This window comes from Scyliorhinus canicula, chromosome 11 (genome assembly GCF_902713615.1).
Source record: "Scyliorhinus canicula chromosome 11, sScyCan1.1, whole genome shotgun sequence".
NCBI lineage: Eukaryota > Metazoa > Chordata > Chondrichthyes > Carcharhiniformes > Scyliorhinidae > Scyliorhinus > Scyliorhinus canicula.
This window is the reverse complement of record NC_052156.1, coordinates 151,580,375-151,600,104: the sequence shown is the minus strand read 5'-3', so window position 1 is coordinate 151,600,104 and position 19,730 is coordinate 151,580,375. Positions and strand designations below refer to the sequence as shown.

Here is a 19,730-nt window from a genome sequence, read left to right as displayed (position 1 = left end):
TACCACAGAGCTGTGGGGGCAGAGTCCTTCTGTACATTTAAAGTGGAGATAGATTCTTGACCGGGAATGGAATCAAGGATTACAGGGAAAGGGCAGGAATATTGGATTAGCCTTGATCCTATTGAATGGCAGAGCAGGCTCAAGGGGCCAAACAGCCTACTCCTGTTCCTATTCCTTACGGTCTTTCGGTATCTAAGATTAAAGCATCAAAAATAAATCAATCCAGCAAAGTAGACTTTAATCTGAGTGGTTAACTGTAATTCCAACTTGAACTTCTGTTCGTTATATTGAACCTATACCAACATTAACCTATGTTATTAATACTTCACCTGTGCAAGTAATGACAACATCCACCTGTCTGATGACTTCATTTAATTTGACAAGTCTGAATCCATCCATACTGCGAAAGAAAGGTAGAACTGCGTCAATGTGTACACGAGCTGAGTCACATTCAGAAGGGACAGAGTTCGTAAATAAGTCTGCCTGATTTGGTATTTTTGCTTTGAAACCATCACAGTCCGTTTGTTTTAGTAGTGTCAGAACACAGAACACTATTGGCCAAACAATGAGCTGTGCCTGGGGGTGGGGGGATATAGGTGGGTTATAGGGATAGGGGCGGGGGATTGGGCCTAGGTAGGGTGCTCTATCGGAAGCAATGGCCAGTGCAGAATCGATGGTCGAATGGTCTCTCTCTGCACTGCAGGGATTCTATGATTCTAGGAAGATTTTCAAGTGAAGATGAGATGCTTGACGTCAATTTCACTGGGAGACAGGTTAATCAGTATAGCTCAGCACAAACCAACAATAGTGATGTGGATGAGGACCCAAGCTGCAATATCCTGAATCAGTTAAATGACTTGGACATGTTTAATTTCAATGTACCTAATTTCCAGGCTTCGGGTCAAAGAACAATACAGCACAGGAACAGGCCCTTCGGCCGCCAAGCCTGCGCCGGCCACGTGGCCTATCTAGACCAACCGTCTGTATCCTTCTATACCCTGTCTGTTTATGTGCCTCCAGAAAAGTCTTAAAGGTCGCTAGCATATCTGCCTCAACCACCTCATTTGGCAGTGCATTCCAGGCCATCACCACCCTCTGTGTAAAAAAAACTCCCCCCGCACACCTCCACTGAACATTTTCCCCCTCACCTTGAACTTGTGCTCCCTTGTAATTGCCATTTCCGCCCTGGGAAAATGCCTCCAACTGTTCGCCCTATCTAACCCCTTCTATCAGGTCCCTATGTGTTGAGGCGACCTGATAGAAGGTCGGATCCCTGGAATCTATCAAATCCAAGAGACCCTAAAAGTGCTGTGCTATCATCGTCCCTCCATAAACATGTCAAACTGATGAAAAACATATTAGGCCTGTCCCTATTTAATAAAGCAACAGGCAAATGGTTTAAAATCTACCCTGCAAGGTTTAAATTTCAGAAATTACTGTACTTTCTTATCCTGGCCCTGCTGAGAGAACCCTGTACAGTATCAAAATACCCGTCAAATTGTTAATTGAAGTTTTATTCAGGCTAGCTACAGCCATGAGCTATTCAATCATTTGCAATTAAACATTAGGACAAATTCTCCTTAATCTGCAAGTTTTCTCAATAAGAATACAATTGTCTGTAATCATGTTACTACAAAAGACACTGGTTGCAGTGAATGTTATTCAAGTCATTGGTGTCAGGTTAACACCAGCTGCCATCTATATTACAGACATGCACAGACATGGACTAAAGTGACTTAACCATGACAGAATGCATTGTCTGAAGAAACCAAATGTGGGATTCTCCCAGTCATGAGTAAGCAAATTAAACCACAAGTCCCTGCATGTCTCCATGAACAAACCGGTGTACAAATATACTCAACATTCTAATTCGAGGTACTTACCAGGCTTGCAGAGCACAAATTGGATCAATCTCTGTGACATACACTATGGACCCCATCGCCTTTAAAGCGGCACAACAGCCCTTTCCAACCTGGAAAGCAACATCGGAAAAGTCTGCATGGCAATGAAATGGTCAGAATAAACAGAGCATCATTTCCCACTCAAAATTACTGTAGGATGATGCCCTTAATGATCAAACTGTGTACGTTGCACCAATTTGGTAGTTTCAAGGTGATACAAACAAAACCTCCATGCTGCAAAGTCAACATTGTTACGCTTAGTTTTAGTTTGTAAATCCATTTGGAAGCGGAAATTGAATTATCTCCTCAGACACTGCCTGACTTGCTGAATATTTCCAATTTTAAATAATTCTAGCACCAGCAGTTATTTCTTTCGAGCCCCCAATTTTCACTGCTCATGCTCTCCCTTTAAGTTTTACTATTCAGTCATTTGGTAGGATGGAACTCGATTACTGCTGAAAAAGAAACATGCTGTTGAAGCTTTTGTCTGACACTCATCAGGACAATTCTCAAGAATACCACAGAATAAGGGCAACACGGTGGTGCAGTGGGTTAGCCCTGCTGCCTCACATTGCCGAGGGTCCCAAGGTTTGATTCCGTCTCTGGGTCACTGACCATGTGGAGTTTGCACATTCTCCCAGGTTTGCGTGGGTTTCACCCACCCACAACCCAAAGATGTGTAGGGTAGGTGGATTGGGCATGATAAATAGTCCCTTAATTGGAAAAATGAATTGGGTACTCTAAATTTATTTAAAAAAAGATACCATAGAATTTACAGTGCAGAAGGAGGCCTCTCGGCCAATCGAGTCTGCACTGGCCCTCGGAAAGAGCACTCTACGTAAGCCCACACCTCCACCCTACCCCCGTAACCCCACCTAAGCTTTTTTGAACACTAAGGGAAATTTAGCATGACCAATCCACCTAACCTGCACATCTTTGGACTGTGGGAGGAAACCGGAGCACCCGGAGGAAACCCACGCAGACACGGGTAGAATGTGCAGATTCCACACAGACAGTGACCCAAACTGGGAATCGAACCTGGGACCCCTGGAGCTATGAAGCCACAGTGCTAACTACGGTTGCCTACCGTGCCACCCCTGTGCTATTGTGCCGCTCAATAGTAAAGGGAACAACAATTTATATTGTGCGAGACGAGAGTGTTGTTTGGTTGGCAAGTGAAAATGGATTGGTCAGGGCATTGCCATGAGGAATGAACCAGAGAATTGCAGCTCCCCAAGATGTGGCTTACTTGCGTATGCCAGAAGCTACATATGTTTACACACATAGGACCTTGTCCGTTGCAGACAGAAGGAGCAGATCCACGCATTGCACCTTTCTCAACTAAACAAAAGCTTGGGGTCAGGTATTCCCTGGTACATGGCAAAATTCTAGAATCCATCGTTAAGGATGAGATTTCTAAATTCTTGGAAGTGCAGGGTCGGATTAGGACAAGTCAGCATGGATTTAGTAAGGGGAGGTCGTGCCTGACAAACCTGTTATAGTTCTTTGAAGAGATAACAAATAGGTTAGACCAAGGAGAGCCAATGGATGTTATCTATTCTTGACTTCCAAAAGGCCTTTGACAAGGTGCCTCACGGGAGACTGCTGAGTAAAATAAGGGCCCATGGTATTCGAGGCAATGGTACTAACATGGATTGACGATTGGCTGTTCAGACAGAAGGCAGAGAGTTGGGATAAAAGGTTCTTTTTCGGAATGGCAACCGGTGACAAGTGGTGTCCCGCAGGGTTCAGTGTTGGGCCACAGCTGTCCTCTTTATATATAACGATCTAGATGACCAGGACTGGGGCATTCCTGGCCAAGTTTGCTGATGATACAAAGAAGGTGGAGGGGAAGGTAGTATTGAGGAGGTGGGGAGGCATTGCAGAAAGATTTAGACAGTTTAGGAGAATGGTCAAGGAAGTGGCTGATGAAATTCAACGTGGGCAAGTGCGAGGTCTTGCACTTTGGGAAAAAATAATAGAGGCATGGACTATTTTTCTAAACGGTGACAAAATTCATAATGCTAAAGTGCCAAAGGGACTTGGGAGTCCTAGTCCAGGATTCTCTAAAGGTAAACTTGCAGGTTGAGTCCGTAATTAAGAAAGCAAATGTAATTGTTGTCATTTATCTCAAGAGGCTTGGAATATAAAAGCAGGATGTACTTCTGAGGCTTTATAAAGCACTAGTTAGGCCCCATTTAGAATACTGTGAGCAATTTTGGGCCCCACACCTCAGGAAGGACATACTGGCACTGGAGCGGGTTCCAGCGGAGATTCACAACGGATGATCCCAGGAATGGTAAGGCCTAACATACGTATTGAAGTCTGAGGATCGTGGGATTATATTCATTGGAGTTTAGGAGGTTGAGGGGAGATCTAATAGAAACTTACAAGATAATGAATGGCTGGATAGGATGGAAGTTGTTTCATTAGCAGGGGAGACTAGGACGCGGGGGCACAGCCTTAGAATAAAAGGGAGTCACTTTAGAACAGAGATGAGGAGAAATTTCTTCAGCCAGAGAGTGGTAGGTCTGTGGAATTCATTGCCACAGAGGGCGGTGGAGGCCGAGTGTCTTTAAGACAGAAATTGATAAATTCTTGATTTCTCGAGGAATTAAGGGCTATGGGGAGAGAGCGGGTAAATGGAGTTGAAATCAACCATGATTGAATGGTGGAGTGGACTCGATAGGCCAAATGGCCTTACTTCCGCTCCTATGTCTTATGGTCTTATTTCCCATGGCAATTCTTTTTTTAATTATTTTATTATTTTTATTTTTAAATGAACATTTTATTGAGGTATTTTTTGGTATCATTTTTTGGCAACACAATAAACAACGTACGTGAAACTATAAACATAGTGTAAAAGCCGTCTCCCTCCCTTACAGGTCCCACCTTCATTAACCCCATATTCTAAGTTAAACTACCCCCCACCCCACCCCTTCTGCTGGCGATTAATTTTCTGCGAAGACATCTCCAGGCGAACCCAAACAGTGACCCTCTCAAGGCGAACTTACTTTTCTCCAAACAGAGAAAGCTAGCCATGTCCGATAGCCAGGTCTCCGACTTCAGGGGCTTTGAGTCTCTCCAAGCTAATACTATCAGTCTCCGGGCTACCAGGGAAGCGAAGGCCAGAATGTCTGCCTCTTTCTCCTCCAGGATCTTCCGACACCCCGAAAATTGCCACCTCTGGACTCAGCGTCGCCCTTGTTTTTAACACCGTGGACATGACATTTGTAAACCCCTTCCAAAATCCCTAAGCTTCGGACGTGCCCAGAACATGTGGACATGGATCGCTGGTCCTCCCGCACATTTTGCACACCTGTCTTCCACCCCAAAGAATCTACTCATCCGGGCCACTGTCATGTGTGCCCGGTGAACGACCTTAAATTGTATCAGGCTGAGCCTGGCATGTTGCAGACGCGTTGACTGTACTCAACATGACCGCCCATAGACCATCCTCTATCTCTCCTCCCAGCTCCTCCTCCCGCGTCTCCTCTGACCCCATAAGTTTCTTGTAAATATCCGAGATGCTCCCCTCTCCTACCCACTCTCTGGAAATTACCCTGTCCTGAATGCCCCTTAGCTGTAGGAGCGGAAAGGCTGACACCTGTCTACGTAGGAAGTCCCGCACCTGCAGATACCTGAATTTGTTTCCCCTTGCTAACCCAAACTTCTCCTCCAGTACCCTCACACTTGGAAAGTTACCCTCTTATAAACATATCCCTCATCCTCTCAATCCCTGCTCTCCGTCATATCCGGAACCCCCCCAATCCATATTTCCTGGGGCAAACTGGTGAACCGGTGATTATTACAGATTGGGGACCAGACCGATGCTCCCTCTGCTCCCACATGTCTCCTCCATTGCCCCCAGACTCTCAGGGCTGTCACCACTGCGGGGCTGGTGGAGTACAATGCCGGTGGGAACGGCAGAGGCGCAGTTACCAACGCCCCAAGACTGGTGCCCTTGCATGAAGCCGGCCCCATATGCTCCCATGCCGACATCCCCACTACCACTACCCACTTCCTGATCACGGCTATATTCGCCGCCCAGTAATAGTTACTCAAATTTGGCAGTGTCAGCCCACCCTCTCCCCGACTCCGCTCAAGCATTACCTTCCTTACCCTTGAGGCTCTCAAAGCAATTGCCAACAGCTCCATAGCTAGCACAATCAACAGTGGGGAGAGGGGGCATCACTGCCTTGTCCCCCGGTGCAGTCTAAAATGGTCCGATATTGTCCTATTTGTCCGTATCCCATGGCAAGTCCTTGACCAGAGCTGACCTTTTTGGTTTGAATTTGAACAAAAGCTTGGAAACTAGCTGTTTTTGCATGCACTCTCTTTGGCAATGCCTCTACCAATCAGAATCCATCTGCCAACCAATCAGCACTCTCTTCTCATGCAGTATAAATTGTTGTTCCCTTTACTATTGGTATTATTGTGAACTATCCAGATGAGTGCAAGATGAAGTTTCAACAGCATATCTCTTTTTCAGCAATATTAAATGATTTTCTCTCATTTTTCATTTCAAAATGCATTATTTTTCTCTGCATCAGATTATAAGTGAAATCTTTCGAACAATCTGCCAATGTCTGTTCCCCACTGATGTTGTTGATAGTCAGCTTCCCAGTTAACCATGCTCTCCACTTTTGTGTCATTGTGTCCATATCCAGACTATTTGAATACTGGGTAAGTGGCAAGAGCAGAGGAATAAATAAAAACTCCAGCATTCATCAGTGCTCAAGTGCATTGTTCAGATAATCGTTCTCCAAATTTGAATATTACCGGACACATTTTAAGCCCAATGTTGGGCTGAATTGAATATAACCTGCTACTTGATGTAGGCTCTGCTGAAAGATGCTCCAGACTCGGAGATAGGTTTAATGTATTTATTGAACGATTAACAATGCTCCTAAATAAGTTCGACACTCTGCTAATCTCTCTCTCTAGTAACTCAGTCTATTCTGCTAACTATAAAAGCTTGCTCTTGACCACGTGCGAGGGTGTGATGTTGCTGTAATCAACCCTATCCTACTCTCTAGATCTCTTGACGGTGGAAGAGGCAGAGCCTGTGTGCCGTATCCTTTTTATATGGGTCATGTAGTGCCCCCTTGTGGTAATGCCATCTCTGGGTGTCCTGATTACCCACTGATTGTGTCCTGTTCTAATGACCCATTGGTTGCATGTCTGCATATCATGACATGTCTGGTGCTCCCTCTAGTGGTTACTTAGTTGTAGAGTATTTACATTAACCCCTTGTGTATATAGTGATGCATATCGCTACATAGAGTTTTTTTTTTGGCCAAATACCATTATCTCAGCCCATGCTTACTGTGAGAGTGTAAATCATTTTAAAACCTATTTCAGAACGAAAGAAATTGTATAACACAGACAAACATCAAAATACAATTTAGAACAATGTTTCAGATGTTGAACATACTAAAATTTGTTTACATCGGTTATATTTCTTTCTACTTGCAGCAGTGAAAACGTCCAAGATAAACGGACACTATGGCCTGTTGAAAATACATGGGGAGCACTGGTTGATGCCAACACACCATCATTCTGAAGTACCATCAAACATGGACAAACACCATCAAAATCACCGAATCTCTGTGGCTGCTTTCTTTTCTGAACTTGCACATAAAATCTGAAAGACTGATGATTTGATCAGAACACCTGTTACTTTAATGCGGGAAGTGATCATAAAATGGTGTTTAAAATTCACTGAAGCTTAGTAATTGTGAAGAAACAGACTTCAGCGTGGTCTACCAAACAAACGTCAGCAAACATATCAACTAAAATAGCAGAGATGGGAAGCAGAAGCCACTGACATCACAGCCCACTGTGTAAAGAAAAAGAAAGCCAGTTTGAGGCTGGGAGGGAAACTCCGGTTGAGGAAGTTCACATGGACAACAAGGGTCTCAACAGTTGAGAACAGCAGGTTGGAGACTAGTCCGAGAACCCCCTCCCACCCAAAAAAGGGAATATTTACCTCCCCATATCCACAGACGACAACTTGTTTTCCTCCAAACATCACATCTGTAGTCCTCTTGAGTCTTTTGTTAAAGATGTAAAATTCACACAATTAGCTCTCAAATTAATGTAACACACTGAGCAAAAATGTATTATAATCACTCACTGTTATGACAATAGAAGCGATGATGTGGAGATGCCGGCGTTGGACTGGGGTGAGCACAGTAAGAAGTCTTCACCTGAGGAAGGAGCAGTGCTCCAAAAGCTAGTGATTTGAAACAAATCTTTTGGACTTTAACCTGGTGTTGTATAACTTCTTACTATGACAATAGAAAGCATCCTATCTGGCTGAATCACAGCCTGGTATGGGAACTGCTTGACCCAAGAAACTACAGCGAGTCGTGAACACAGCCCAGTCCATCACTCAAACCTGCCTCCCATTCACTGACTCTGTCTACACCTCCTGCTGCTTTGGGAAAGCGTGCAGCATAATCAAAGATCCCTCCTACCCAGCTTATTCACTGTTCCAACCTCTTCCATCGGGCAGGAGATACAAAAGTCTGAGAACACGCACTAACAGAATCAAAAACAGCTTCTTCCCCGCTCATAGAACAGTACAGCACAGAACAGGCCCTTCGGCCCTCGATGTTGTGCCGAGCAATGATCACCCTACTTAAACCCACGTAACCTGTATACCCGTAACCCAACAATCCCCCATTAACCTTACACTACAGGCAATTTAGCATGGCCAATCCACCTAACCCGCACATCTTTGGACTGTGGGAGGAAACCGGAGCACCCGGAGGAAACCCACGCACACACAGGGAGGACGTGCAGACTCCACACAGACAGTGACCCAGCCGGGAATCAAACCTGGGACCCTGGAGCTGTGAAGCATTGATGCTAACCACCATGCTACCGTGAGGCCCCCAGACTCCTAAATGATCCTCTTATGGACTGAACTGATCTCTCCACAGATCTTCCCTACTGCATAGTACTGCACTCCTGTATGCTTCACCCAATGTCTGTCTATGTATTTACATTGTGTACTTATGTATGCCCAATGTTTTTCCTGTATGGAGTGATCTATCTCGGTTGTACGCAGAGCAATACTTTTCACTGTACCCCAGTACGCGTGACAAATCTAAATCCAAATCATCTGTGTTTTTCAAAGGTGAACTAATTCCCCCCCCCGGATAAAAAAAAAGTGTTTCCTCAATCCCCTGCCTCTTACCTTAAATCTATGCTCCCGGTTATCGACAACTCCTATCTCCCCTATCTATATTCTTCATAATTTTGTACACCTCAATCAGGTTCCTCCTCAGCCCTCTCTGCTTTAAGTAGAACAACCCCAGCCTAACCAGCTTCTCTTCATAGCTGAAATGCTCCAACCCAGGCAACATCCTGGTGAATTTCCTTTGCACCCTCTCTAGTGCAATCACTTCCTTCCTACAGTGTGGCGACCAGAACTCTAGCTGTGGCCCAACCAGTGTTTTAAACAACTTCCTCATAACCTCCCTGCTCTTATATTCTATGCCTCGGCTAAAAAAGGCAAGTACCCCATATTCCTTCTTAACCACTTATCCCAAACTCTGCAGCTCTATCCAGGACTAATCATATGGTGAAAGGGGTATGGTAGGGAAGCAAAGAAGTATCATATCTCTCCACAATAAGAACCACTTCCAAACATCTTGCTGAACCCAAAAAGAGTAGATGGTGGCACATGTACACCTGGTTGAGAGTTAAGATCGGTTAGCGAGATCAGAGATTGCAAAACACATACAATGCATGTAGTTAGGGGAACAATGTGATCTCTTAAAATAAATAGAAAACCCAACATTATACCGTCACTCTATGCCAGGTCAAGTGAAGGATTTAGTAAGAGAAACTGGAAATAAAATATATTACAGAGCAAACCTTATCCATTTGAAACTAGAATAACTTGTTGGGATTCAAATTTTCTTAGAAAGGGTCAGTCACTCATTGGCAAAGTAACTTTTCACAACTTCAGTTCTATTGGCTTTCTGCTCATTTCCATGGGCCCCTCCCACTTTGCTTAATCCCAGTAAAAACACAAAGCCCAGGGACACTATCCCAGATCATCAGGAGATGCTGGATACAGTTCTCCGGAAAGCTTCCACTTCCTTTGGGAAACTATTTGGCTCCACCTGGGATCTTCCCACAGATATACAGCAAAAAACAGTGAAGGCACAAATTAGCTTCCTACCACTTTGTGAGGCTGAATGATTAGTGTTTGATATCCTTACTTGGTCAGGATGAGGACTTGAGAGCATTAAAATCTCTGGATATACACATTGCCATTTATTGGATCATCATTACTTCACCATCAAATGGATGAACATTACTGATCACCTTAATTTAAAGCTGGTTCACAGCCAGTAAACTTGAATTACATACCCATCGAGTATGGACTCTCTACAACAATAGAGATTATCAAACTTTTGCTTGGTTACGGAGTCGTTTACATTCATGGCTGGGACACAGAGCTTACCAGCTTTAGACAACTGGTAAAGTCTAAAAAAGAAACAGAGAAATAGTGCAAGTCAAATACCAAGAGCTCCAAAATTGGTTTGCAATATATCAACTGAGCCTGATAGAAAGCTTTTTTAAATTGTTCACGTATCTACTTTATTCTGCTCGATAACATGGGACTGGAAATTCTTCCAGATACTTTCAACAGACTACCTGTCATCACTCCCACATCGATTAAAGGTGCAATGTGACCTGATTTGGTGCCTGCTAGTCTTCCACCATATTAACATTCTGCATTGGACTTTTTATAACTCAACACCAGGATATATGCCTTAATTGCAAGACCAGATAACTGCAAGAGAGCTATAATGGAATCAGCTGACATAAACAAGACAGAAGAATTAATTACGTAGTACAATGAAGCCCAATAAAAACCTGAAGACTTGAGGCATGAATGGCATGTGCTGAAGGACCTTTCACCCAACTATGAAAGCAGAACTTTATTTTTTAGCCAGAATGAATCAGGTTGAAACGCTCGCAAATCAATCCCCACTTATTTGACAACTTTGCAAGAGTCCCCTAACTTTGGGATGGTATAATCATCCCAATTATATTCTGGAATTGTCCTCAAGGCAAATACAAAATTCAACTAATCAAAACCAATGAAAGACATACTTCAAAACTTTTAATGGGTTAATTTCAATATGACACCAGGAGATGCAGTGTAACATAAAGAGGTGAGAAATCCTGATCAATGCAAGATGAAATGCTTCAAAAGTCTCTTGTTTCAGCAATGCTCAAGTTCTGTACCGCCAAGTGACTATTTGAATAACAAATATGCTTGTAAGGTTTAATTAGGTAGTCTAGAGGCAGGGCTGCTGCATAGATTGATAGGTCAGTCATGCTTCCTGTAATCTCTTGCAGTGGTGTTAAGAACTCTGGAATGTTGGGAGGTGGGAGAAGAGAAGCACCCAGAACTGACAGTGTCATATATTATTGCTCAAAACGGTTGTGTGTGCGGTGTGAGGGGGAGGAGGATTCAGCAAAGAGGAAGCATATAGAATGACACCTAAAATGTTAGACGGAATCAGAGAACTCTAGTTAGATCAATAAAACAGGGATAAAGAAGGCTGGCTAAGTCTTGTGTATACTAGAGTAATACTCACCGGTGAACACCAGTCACACTTTCTTCCACTATGCCCTTTATCTTCTTGAACATATTAGGATATTTCTTGTAAATCCAGTGGGTGAGGTCTCCACCATCATCTAGGATCTATATCAAAACACAAATTAGCAAAGGCAATTCGATAGCCAGCATAATATGTGGTAGAACCAGACCAGAGCTCAGTGATACAGGGGCCACAGGAAATCACTGCAAGTCTAGACCCCAGTGTCAAAAGTCAAGCCTTTGAAGAAAAGCACAGAAGAAACAGCAGCTGTTCCCAATCCTCAGAACTCAATCATTGCACAGGTTTGTATATCCCATCCACTATGGAATCTACCTAATCTGGGTAATCTCTTCAAGTGAAATTCTACAAAGATGCTCCAGACACCACCCGTCCAAACAAGATAAAGAGAGATCAATATCTACTCTGCCAGTATGATCTACCTAGAGTGTCATGGAAATGTCACTTTAAGAAATGTTTGTCTTCTCAAGCAGCTGCATTGATGTTATTGTGTGGGTGGAGCTGGGCTCTGGCTCTGCTTTTTACTTTTCATTTTGAGCTGGAAGCTGTTTTTGGCTCTGGGTTTTAGTTTAGTTTTCAGTTGGAGAGCTGCATTCAAACCAAGGTGGTGTATTTTGGTCTCTCTCTGCATGCTAAAGAATGGCTCCAAATCACTTGATGATTTCAAAGTAATACCTGTTTCTGTAAGGAATGCAAGCCTACTGACTTTGTTAAAAAGGGTCTTTGACTGATGGATGTTGTTAGGAAAGTTACTAAGTGTTACCTATAGAGTACTGTATTTTTGGGGAGGGTATCAGTGTTGGTAGTTGATGAGATGCTTACTGTGTGTTTATAAATGTTAATTGGATTCATAGAACAAACATTGTTTTATTTTAAAATACTTTAGATATCTGTTGCATCACACCTATAAAGTGGGCCCTTGTGCTCCCCATAACCAAAATCTATTCAAAGTTGTAGGTCAGGTGAACTCCATGATATACTTTGGTGTTCTCTAAACCCTGGCCCATAATAAGAGACACAAAAGCAAAGATTTAGTTTGCCTTTTTATGGCCATACCCATTTCTACTACCACCTGTATTGGCTTGTGATTCAGTACACCAAGATCATAGAATTCCTACACTGCAGAACGAAGCCATTCAGTCCATCGAGACTGCATCAACCCGCTGAAAGAGCACCTTATCTAGACCCCTCTCCCATCTTATCCATGTAACCTCATCTAACCTGCACATCTTTGGACTGTGGGAGGAAAACTGAGCACCCGGAGGAAACCCACGCAGGGAAAAGTGCAAATTCTACACAGTCACCCAAGGTCGGAATTGAACCCGGGTCAATGGTGCCGTGAGGCAGCAGTGCTAACCACCGTGCAATCTACTTCTCTAAAATTTTGCTAAAGTTTCCAGTATTCTTTCTTCCATTTCACATTTTCCGACATTGAATCTATCTTTGCATCATGCTAACTCTTCAATATCCTTTCCATCTTTCAGTCCTTGTGAAAATGTGTTATTCCTTGCCTACAATTCCCAAATCAATTTTAATATTTTTATATTGTCAGCAGGTTTCTTCGAGAATGCCTAACAGGAGTCGCTGAGAACTGGGGTCAGTGTCAAAAGTATGTAAGATAGGCTAGGGGCAGGCACTGGAGGCTTCAGTCACTTCCCATTGTGTAAATCAGGCATTGTCAAACTCAGGGGCGAGACCCGCGGGCGGGTGTCGGGAGGGCTGCGGAGCCGTCCGTCGTGGTGCTCCCAATCGTGCAAATCCGTGCGCAACAGCCGGTTTTTAACTATGCCGGCTGCGAGCGGCCTTCAAAATGGCCATGAACCTTTTTTAAAAATGCTGCACTGCGCATGCGTGCCTGATCATCGAAGCCCATGCGGAAAAATACGTGCATGCGCACCGATGATCGGGCACGCATTGCAGTGGGGCCGCATTTCTTTTTTATAAAGGTCACAGCCTTTTACAAGTTCGGGGAGGTCAAAGGGACCATTGGGGCCAAGAGGACCCAAAACCATTTCCTATATTTCATTAGCACAAACAAGGCAGAGAAAATGGTTGGGTCGCGCAGGTCAGCCGGCGTGGGCCATTAAGGTCTGCCGGCGTGGGTCCCGAAGATTGGCCGGTTGGTAAAATGGGTCCCCGGAAAAAAAGTTTGAAAAACACTGGTGTGAATGATCTCTCAAACACGATGAGCATCAAGACCCAAAGGAAATATATTTAATTTTTAACTGAAATCACAAGCCATCCAAAAAAAACAGTAAAAAGAGACCACCTACTCAGCTTTGAATAGAGTCATCAATTTTAATTTAATCATGCAAACTGATCTAACTCTGAATGATCACATTACAGAGTCGCTCTTCATCTACCAACATTCAAAATGGGTGAAGAGCAACAACCGGTCTTTACCATGTTTGGCTGCCATCCTTCCACATTCACACAGCGATCAATGCACCACCAGAAATCGTCTTCGGATTCTCCCTTCCAAGCAAAAACTGGATAACCTGCCACGGGGGAATAAAGAGGCAAAATTTTCAGTTACTACATGGAAAAACAATTATAAATCACCTCTACTCACTTGAAGTTTAAACATTTATGAGGCCAGACGCTAATCAGGAATTCACCAAAATTGCTTTCTTGTAGGATCAAAATGTAAACAGAGAAGGGTGGCATGTGGTGCAGTGGTTAGCACTGGCACTGCAGCGCTGAGGACCTGGGTTCGATACCCGGCCCTGGGTCACTGTCCGTGTGGAGTTTGCACATTCTCTCCATGTCTGCGTGGGTTTCACCCCCACAACCCAAAGATGTGCAGGTTAGGTGGATTGGCCACGCTAAGTTGCTCCTTAATTGGAGAAAGAAAATGAATTTGGTACTTTAAATTTATAAAACAAAAACATACAGGCACCTGAACCAAACGGAGGTCATCTACCCTTTTAAATGCAGAACTATAAAATTAAATTTACTTAAAACTATGCCTTATTTGTAATACCCACAGATACATAAACAGATTATTCTGTTTCCCGAGACTGAAGGATTCACTGTTTTGAATGATACTCAAATAATTTTAAATGGATTTCAGCTACTATTATGAACTCGGGAGTGAAGCTCAAATGGTCTGTATTCAACATCTAAAACCCACAGTTATTGCTCTGTAGTATGATTCATTTTCAAGTTATTTTGGAGATTCCTAGTCTGGGAACTTTCACTCTATTTATATTTAATCTTGTCAGAAGCAAGAACCATAACAGAATGAACAGGGACTCCAAAGAGGTAATTCATAATTCAGAGGGATTGTTCAATCACAGCACAGATATTCTTCAAAGACTTGCACTATTGGCAATGAGACAAGCTCAAAATGGCACCATACACTCACGTATTGAAAACAAAAATTCACCATCACCTGCCATTTAAAAAAAACAACACATGCCCCACAGTGACATCAATATGAATGCCAACTCAGCACTGAGTGAATTAGTTTGCAGGGTAAGGTCATTCATTCTCTTCACTTCTGATTCCATTATGGCAGCAGATCAGAGATTTCCCTCGTGTGGTGTTGACTGAAGTACACATTTATCAGCTACATTTGTCACTTACGTCAAACAATTTACCAGACTACAGAGCACCTGACATCCTTAAAACACCATGATAAATATGAAGCCTGCAATATAAAACTTTCCTCACAACCTTCATGGTAATTTGTCACATCCAATCACAGAGTAGATTATGGTCAAGTGATCTGTAAGATAGACTCCAGCCAACGTTAATGTTTGTTGGATATTGTGTCTCCAACAGGTAAGGCTGACTCAAGAGTTTACAGTGATTCCAGCTCAGCATTGTAGCCAGTAGCTCTCAATTTTATAATAGAACTGGCTCATTGTACTGAAACTAGATGCAGTGGAAGCAGAGTCTGTGAAGTCTTCCTTTTTTTTAAAAAAATGACCCAAATAAATCTGTAATACAGCATAACTATTCAGGAAGAGTGTAGATCAGTTGCAAAAGGATCCTGTGCAGGCTGGAAGTTTAGGCCACAAAAATATCATCTGCTATTCAACGCAAAGCTGAGGAAATGAAGTGAAGTAAGCGTGAGAATGAAAAATGGAAACAATCTGCAGGATAGGATTCTTGAGGATCTGGGGCTTTAGTGAAAAATACCCCATAGCTGGCGCAGCAGAGCAAAACTCCACCGTCACCAGTCCAGAAAGTGATTGTCAGTACAAACCATTGGTCTTCCTTTCTCTTTAATACTGTGTATGGTTCCGGACATTGCCCCACAGAAGGCCATCTTGGCTCTGGAGAGGAGAACCAAGCTAATTTTCACCATCTTGCAAGTAGATTCCACAACCTCACTTGTCACACCTCAGAGTGGCAACCAAGTGAAATGGCTGGGGGAGTGATAGGTGGATGTCAAGGCAACCAAACTTTTCACCCCCTGTTGCATAGATGCTGCTCGTGGTATTCTGGCACATATCATTACCTCAAAGGAATTCAGATTATGTGCAGAACAGCTTTCAAATTAAATGCGGTTTCAATACTATTTTTATATTTAACATTTTCCACCACTAGCACAGAAGTATATTCAGTGCCCAATCAACTTAATTAAATGCAGCATATTTTTTCAACTTTGTAAAGTTTGAAAGTGAAGAACTGTTCTTGAACTGACACATGACTGGATCTTTGGAAAGGCTCATTTCTAACATGAGGTTGTCAGTTATAGTATCTTGATTGGTAATCAAGCAACAAAACCATGTCTCATTATATTAATGTACAGCAACAACATGCATTTATACTGCACCTTTAATGCAGAATCCATCACAAGGCGCATCACAAGCCTTAAATCTATCCATGGTCGTTTTTTAAAGCAGGGAGAAAGTAGCAAGGTCAAAGGGGATAGTTTACAGGAATAAGGCCAAGACTGTTGAAGGATTTGCTACTGATTAAAAATCTGTTTCTTAGCCAGATTTTTGTGTTCAAATTCACCAGAAAATTACACCTTAGTAGGTTAGCTTCACTCTCCAAGATGTTCAAAAATGCTGCCTGCTTAATGCAGTGAATGCTCATCACACAGCAGCTAGCCTTGGTTCTGTGTTGAGGGTGATGATGCATACTGAATGTCTTCCTTCAGTGTTATTCTTAAGTGCTGAAATCCTCTGCAATTGAGCACTGAACAATAATATTTGTAAATGGTCTGCTGAATCAGAAAGTTAACAGAAGATTATAAAAATAAACAAGATATTTTTGGAAAGGCTCAATGAAATTGACAACTGGATTAATTCTTTAAATGGATTTATTTTGGTGCTAACAGTTTCTGTGAAAGGTTTTTTAAAAAAAACATATATAAATAGGAGGAAATAATATATCAAAATAACACGAAGCCCAATTAACCTCACCATTATTTACATGGAAATAGCGCAGTAACTTCAGGCACAGCAGATGCCAGAATTAAGATACAACTGAGATGTGCTGCTGTGATGTTTGCTTTGAAAAAGTGGCATCTCACCACCTGGCTCACCACTGAAATGCATACTTGCAAGATAGATCTGAACTAACTTGTGACAAGGTCTGAAATGACACCAGGAGCCTATTTTGGAGGCATTTTAAAGTCCGCACGTATTTAATTAAGCCTCGATTAGCTATCAGAGATTTGTTTGAGAATGTTCTAATTTTAGTTGTTGCCAATGAAACCACTCTGGAACTGAAAATCACCTTCCACAAATGTTGTGTCCTATTCTCAGTATTTAGTTGTTGTTGGATGTTAGAAATGTTAATTTTTTAATACATTCTTTATTTGGCTCTTTTCTCTCCTTCTCTTAATCCAATCTTGTTTATCTTCAAACTTTATTTCTCTCTTTGCACTTGACTGGCTTTCTAATTTCAGCCACTCGAATTTATGCTTCTTTCTCAGTCCTTGCACTGTTTATTCAACAATCGATAAGGAGATACACAGGCACAAGCATAATTCACTCGGGTCCCAAGCGCCCGGTTTCCCTGGTTATACGTTTTTCAGTTGTACTTTAGCAATTTAGATTAAATGAGCACAGGTAAACCTGCCTCATGGCAGGTGCCATTAGATTCACCCCCACAACAAATTATGACCCCATTGTGTACCATTTTTTAGTTGTACCACTAAATCACTCACAACATAACACTTTACTTAAAGGAAGGGTACATTATGTACTTGTAGAACAATAGAATAACTGGAGGGGGAATCACTTGCACATGGCCCGTAGTCCACCCTCTGAGCTAAGGCATGTTGTGTTGACTGAGAGAAAAAGGGAGAGAGACAAAAGGCAGGGAAAAAGGCATGAACAGATGCAGAAAACGGACCACTTGAATACGGCAATTATTTTAAATAATTTCTCCTTTACCGTTCTCAGCCAAAGCAGCAGCTACTTCATTCTGGGTGGAATAAATGTTGCAGGCTGCCCATCTACATTGTGCTCCAAGGGCAGCGAGTGTCTCCATCAGCACCTACAGCAGCAGGAATTAAAACAGGCAGAGTGGTCACCATAAATTGTCACTCCCAACTACTTAGCTAAAGAAGAATATTTAAACCCCAGGATCAGTATATGCATAACTTTGTGCATTAAAGTTTACAATTCCTTTCACTCCCAAATAAACACAATTATTCAACAAACTGCACAGTCTGCCTCTGGAAAGCATACTTCAACATCTCTTTTTAAACCGGAGATAACTCACTTACAAGCATTTCAGTCAGTCTGGTGTAACAGACTGGAGTAAAGGCAATTCAGCCCATCACATTAGCCTCAGTGATCTCCCCACATATTAACCCCAAATGTGCAGTCATTGTATTTACTGTCAACAAAAATTCTGGTTAGAAAAGGTAACTGCATATGTTTCGGTTAAATCAGGTTTAAGGAAAGGCATTACTGTTTATATTAGCGGTTTGTTACACAAGGTCCAAAAAAATCATACTAATCATATTAGCCAATTATGCAAGGAAGTCACTAAAAGATCATGCTGCTAGAGAACTATAAACTTTACCATCAAAATACAAAGAACCACTTGGGATACCAGTTAAGTCGGATCCCACAAGATCACAAATCCCCATCCAGTGACTCGTGCTGGAAAGGAATGGGGGCATAGACATCTGGGGCACACAGTCTGGCTTGTTTGTTTGTTTGACCATTGCAGGTAATATAGTCTGCCTATACTGTCCAGGGTCAAACTTAGACATAGACATAGAATTTACAGTGCAGGAGGCCATTCAGCCCATCCTGTCTGCACCAGCTCTTGGAAAGAGCATCCTATCCAAGGTCAACACCTCCACCCTATCCCCATAACCCAGTAACCCCACCCAACACTAAGGGCAATTTTGGTCACTACGGGCAATTTATCATGGCCAATCCACCTAACCTGCACATCTTTGGACTGTGGGAGGAAACCGGAGCACCCAGAGGAAACCCACGCAGACACGGGGAGGATGTGCAGACTCCGCACAGACAGTGACCCAAGCCGGAATCGAACCTGGGACCCTGGAGCTGTGAAGCGATTGTGCTATCCACAATGCTACCGTGCTGCCCACAACATGGAAGAATAGTCAATTGAGTGAGCTTTTCAAGGGCCACTGACAATCGGCCACAACCACCAACCATCCCCACCCCCACCTCTTATAGGCTAGAAATGTACCCAGCATATATTATCAGCTTGATAAAGTATGAAAAAGAAAGAAAAGGATCACAGAGTTGGTGGTAGTTTAAGAACAAAAGCCAGTCTATTATTGCGGGCAACCATAGAGTGCTTAAATGGTTGTATAGACTCTGCTGTAACAGCGAGGGGATATGCGAGCACTACTAACCCAAATGCTGTCAAAAAGAAAAAAATCGAATGCTAGATGAAATAAAGGGAACTGTGGATGCAGTACACAATTAATTGTCTGCTGGTGGTGCTGTTTCTGATAGCTCAGTAGTGCCACCTGCAGGAAATGCTGTGATACTGCGGTTTGCCACATAGCTCTTGAAATTATTTTTATTTTTTTAAAAACTAAATATAAAGTACCCAATTCTTTTTTTTCCAATTAAAGGGCAACTTCGCGTGGCCAATCCATCTACCCTGTGCATCTTTCGGTTATGTGGGTGCCGTGAGGCAGCAGTGCTAACCACTGCTCCACCATGCAGCTCTTAAAATTAAAAGTGGAATAGTTGCAAGTGAAAAGTATTGAACT

At 42.7% G+C, this 19,730-nt stretch overlaps 1 protein-coding gene across 16 annotated transcripts in view; it reads right to left on the bottom strand.

The window, feature by feature from the left end:
* Positions 1 to 19,730, bottom strand: part of LOC119973509 (putative adenosylhomocysteinase 3) — a 120,786-nt gene that overhangs the window by 18,359 nt on the left and 82,697 nt on the right. For all 16 annotated transcript variants that reach the window (XM_038811751.1, XM_038811758.1, XM_038811759.1 and 13 more), the window contains 7 exons: positions 17,914 to 18,016; positions 13,958 to 14,052; positions 11,534 to 11,640; positions 10,293 to 10,409; positions 7,894 to 7,957; positions 1,884 to 1,972; positions 330 to 400 (listed from right to left, as the gene is read on the bottom strand). In XM_038811751.1, the coding sequence (XP_038667679.1) occupies positions 330 to 400; positions 1,884 to 1,972; positions 7,894 to 7,957; positions 10,293 to 10,409; positions 11,534 to 11,640; positions 13,958 to 14,052; positions 17,914 to 18,016 (646 nt within the window). The remainder of the gene's footprint in view (positions 1 to 329; positions 401 to 1,883; positions 1,973 to 7,893; positions 7,958 to 10,292; positions 10,410 to 11,533; positions 11,641 to 13,957; positions 14,053 to 17,913; positions 18,017 to 19,730) is intronic.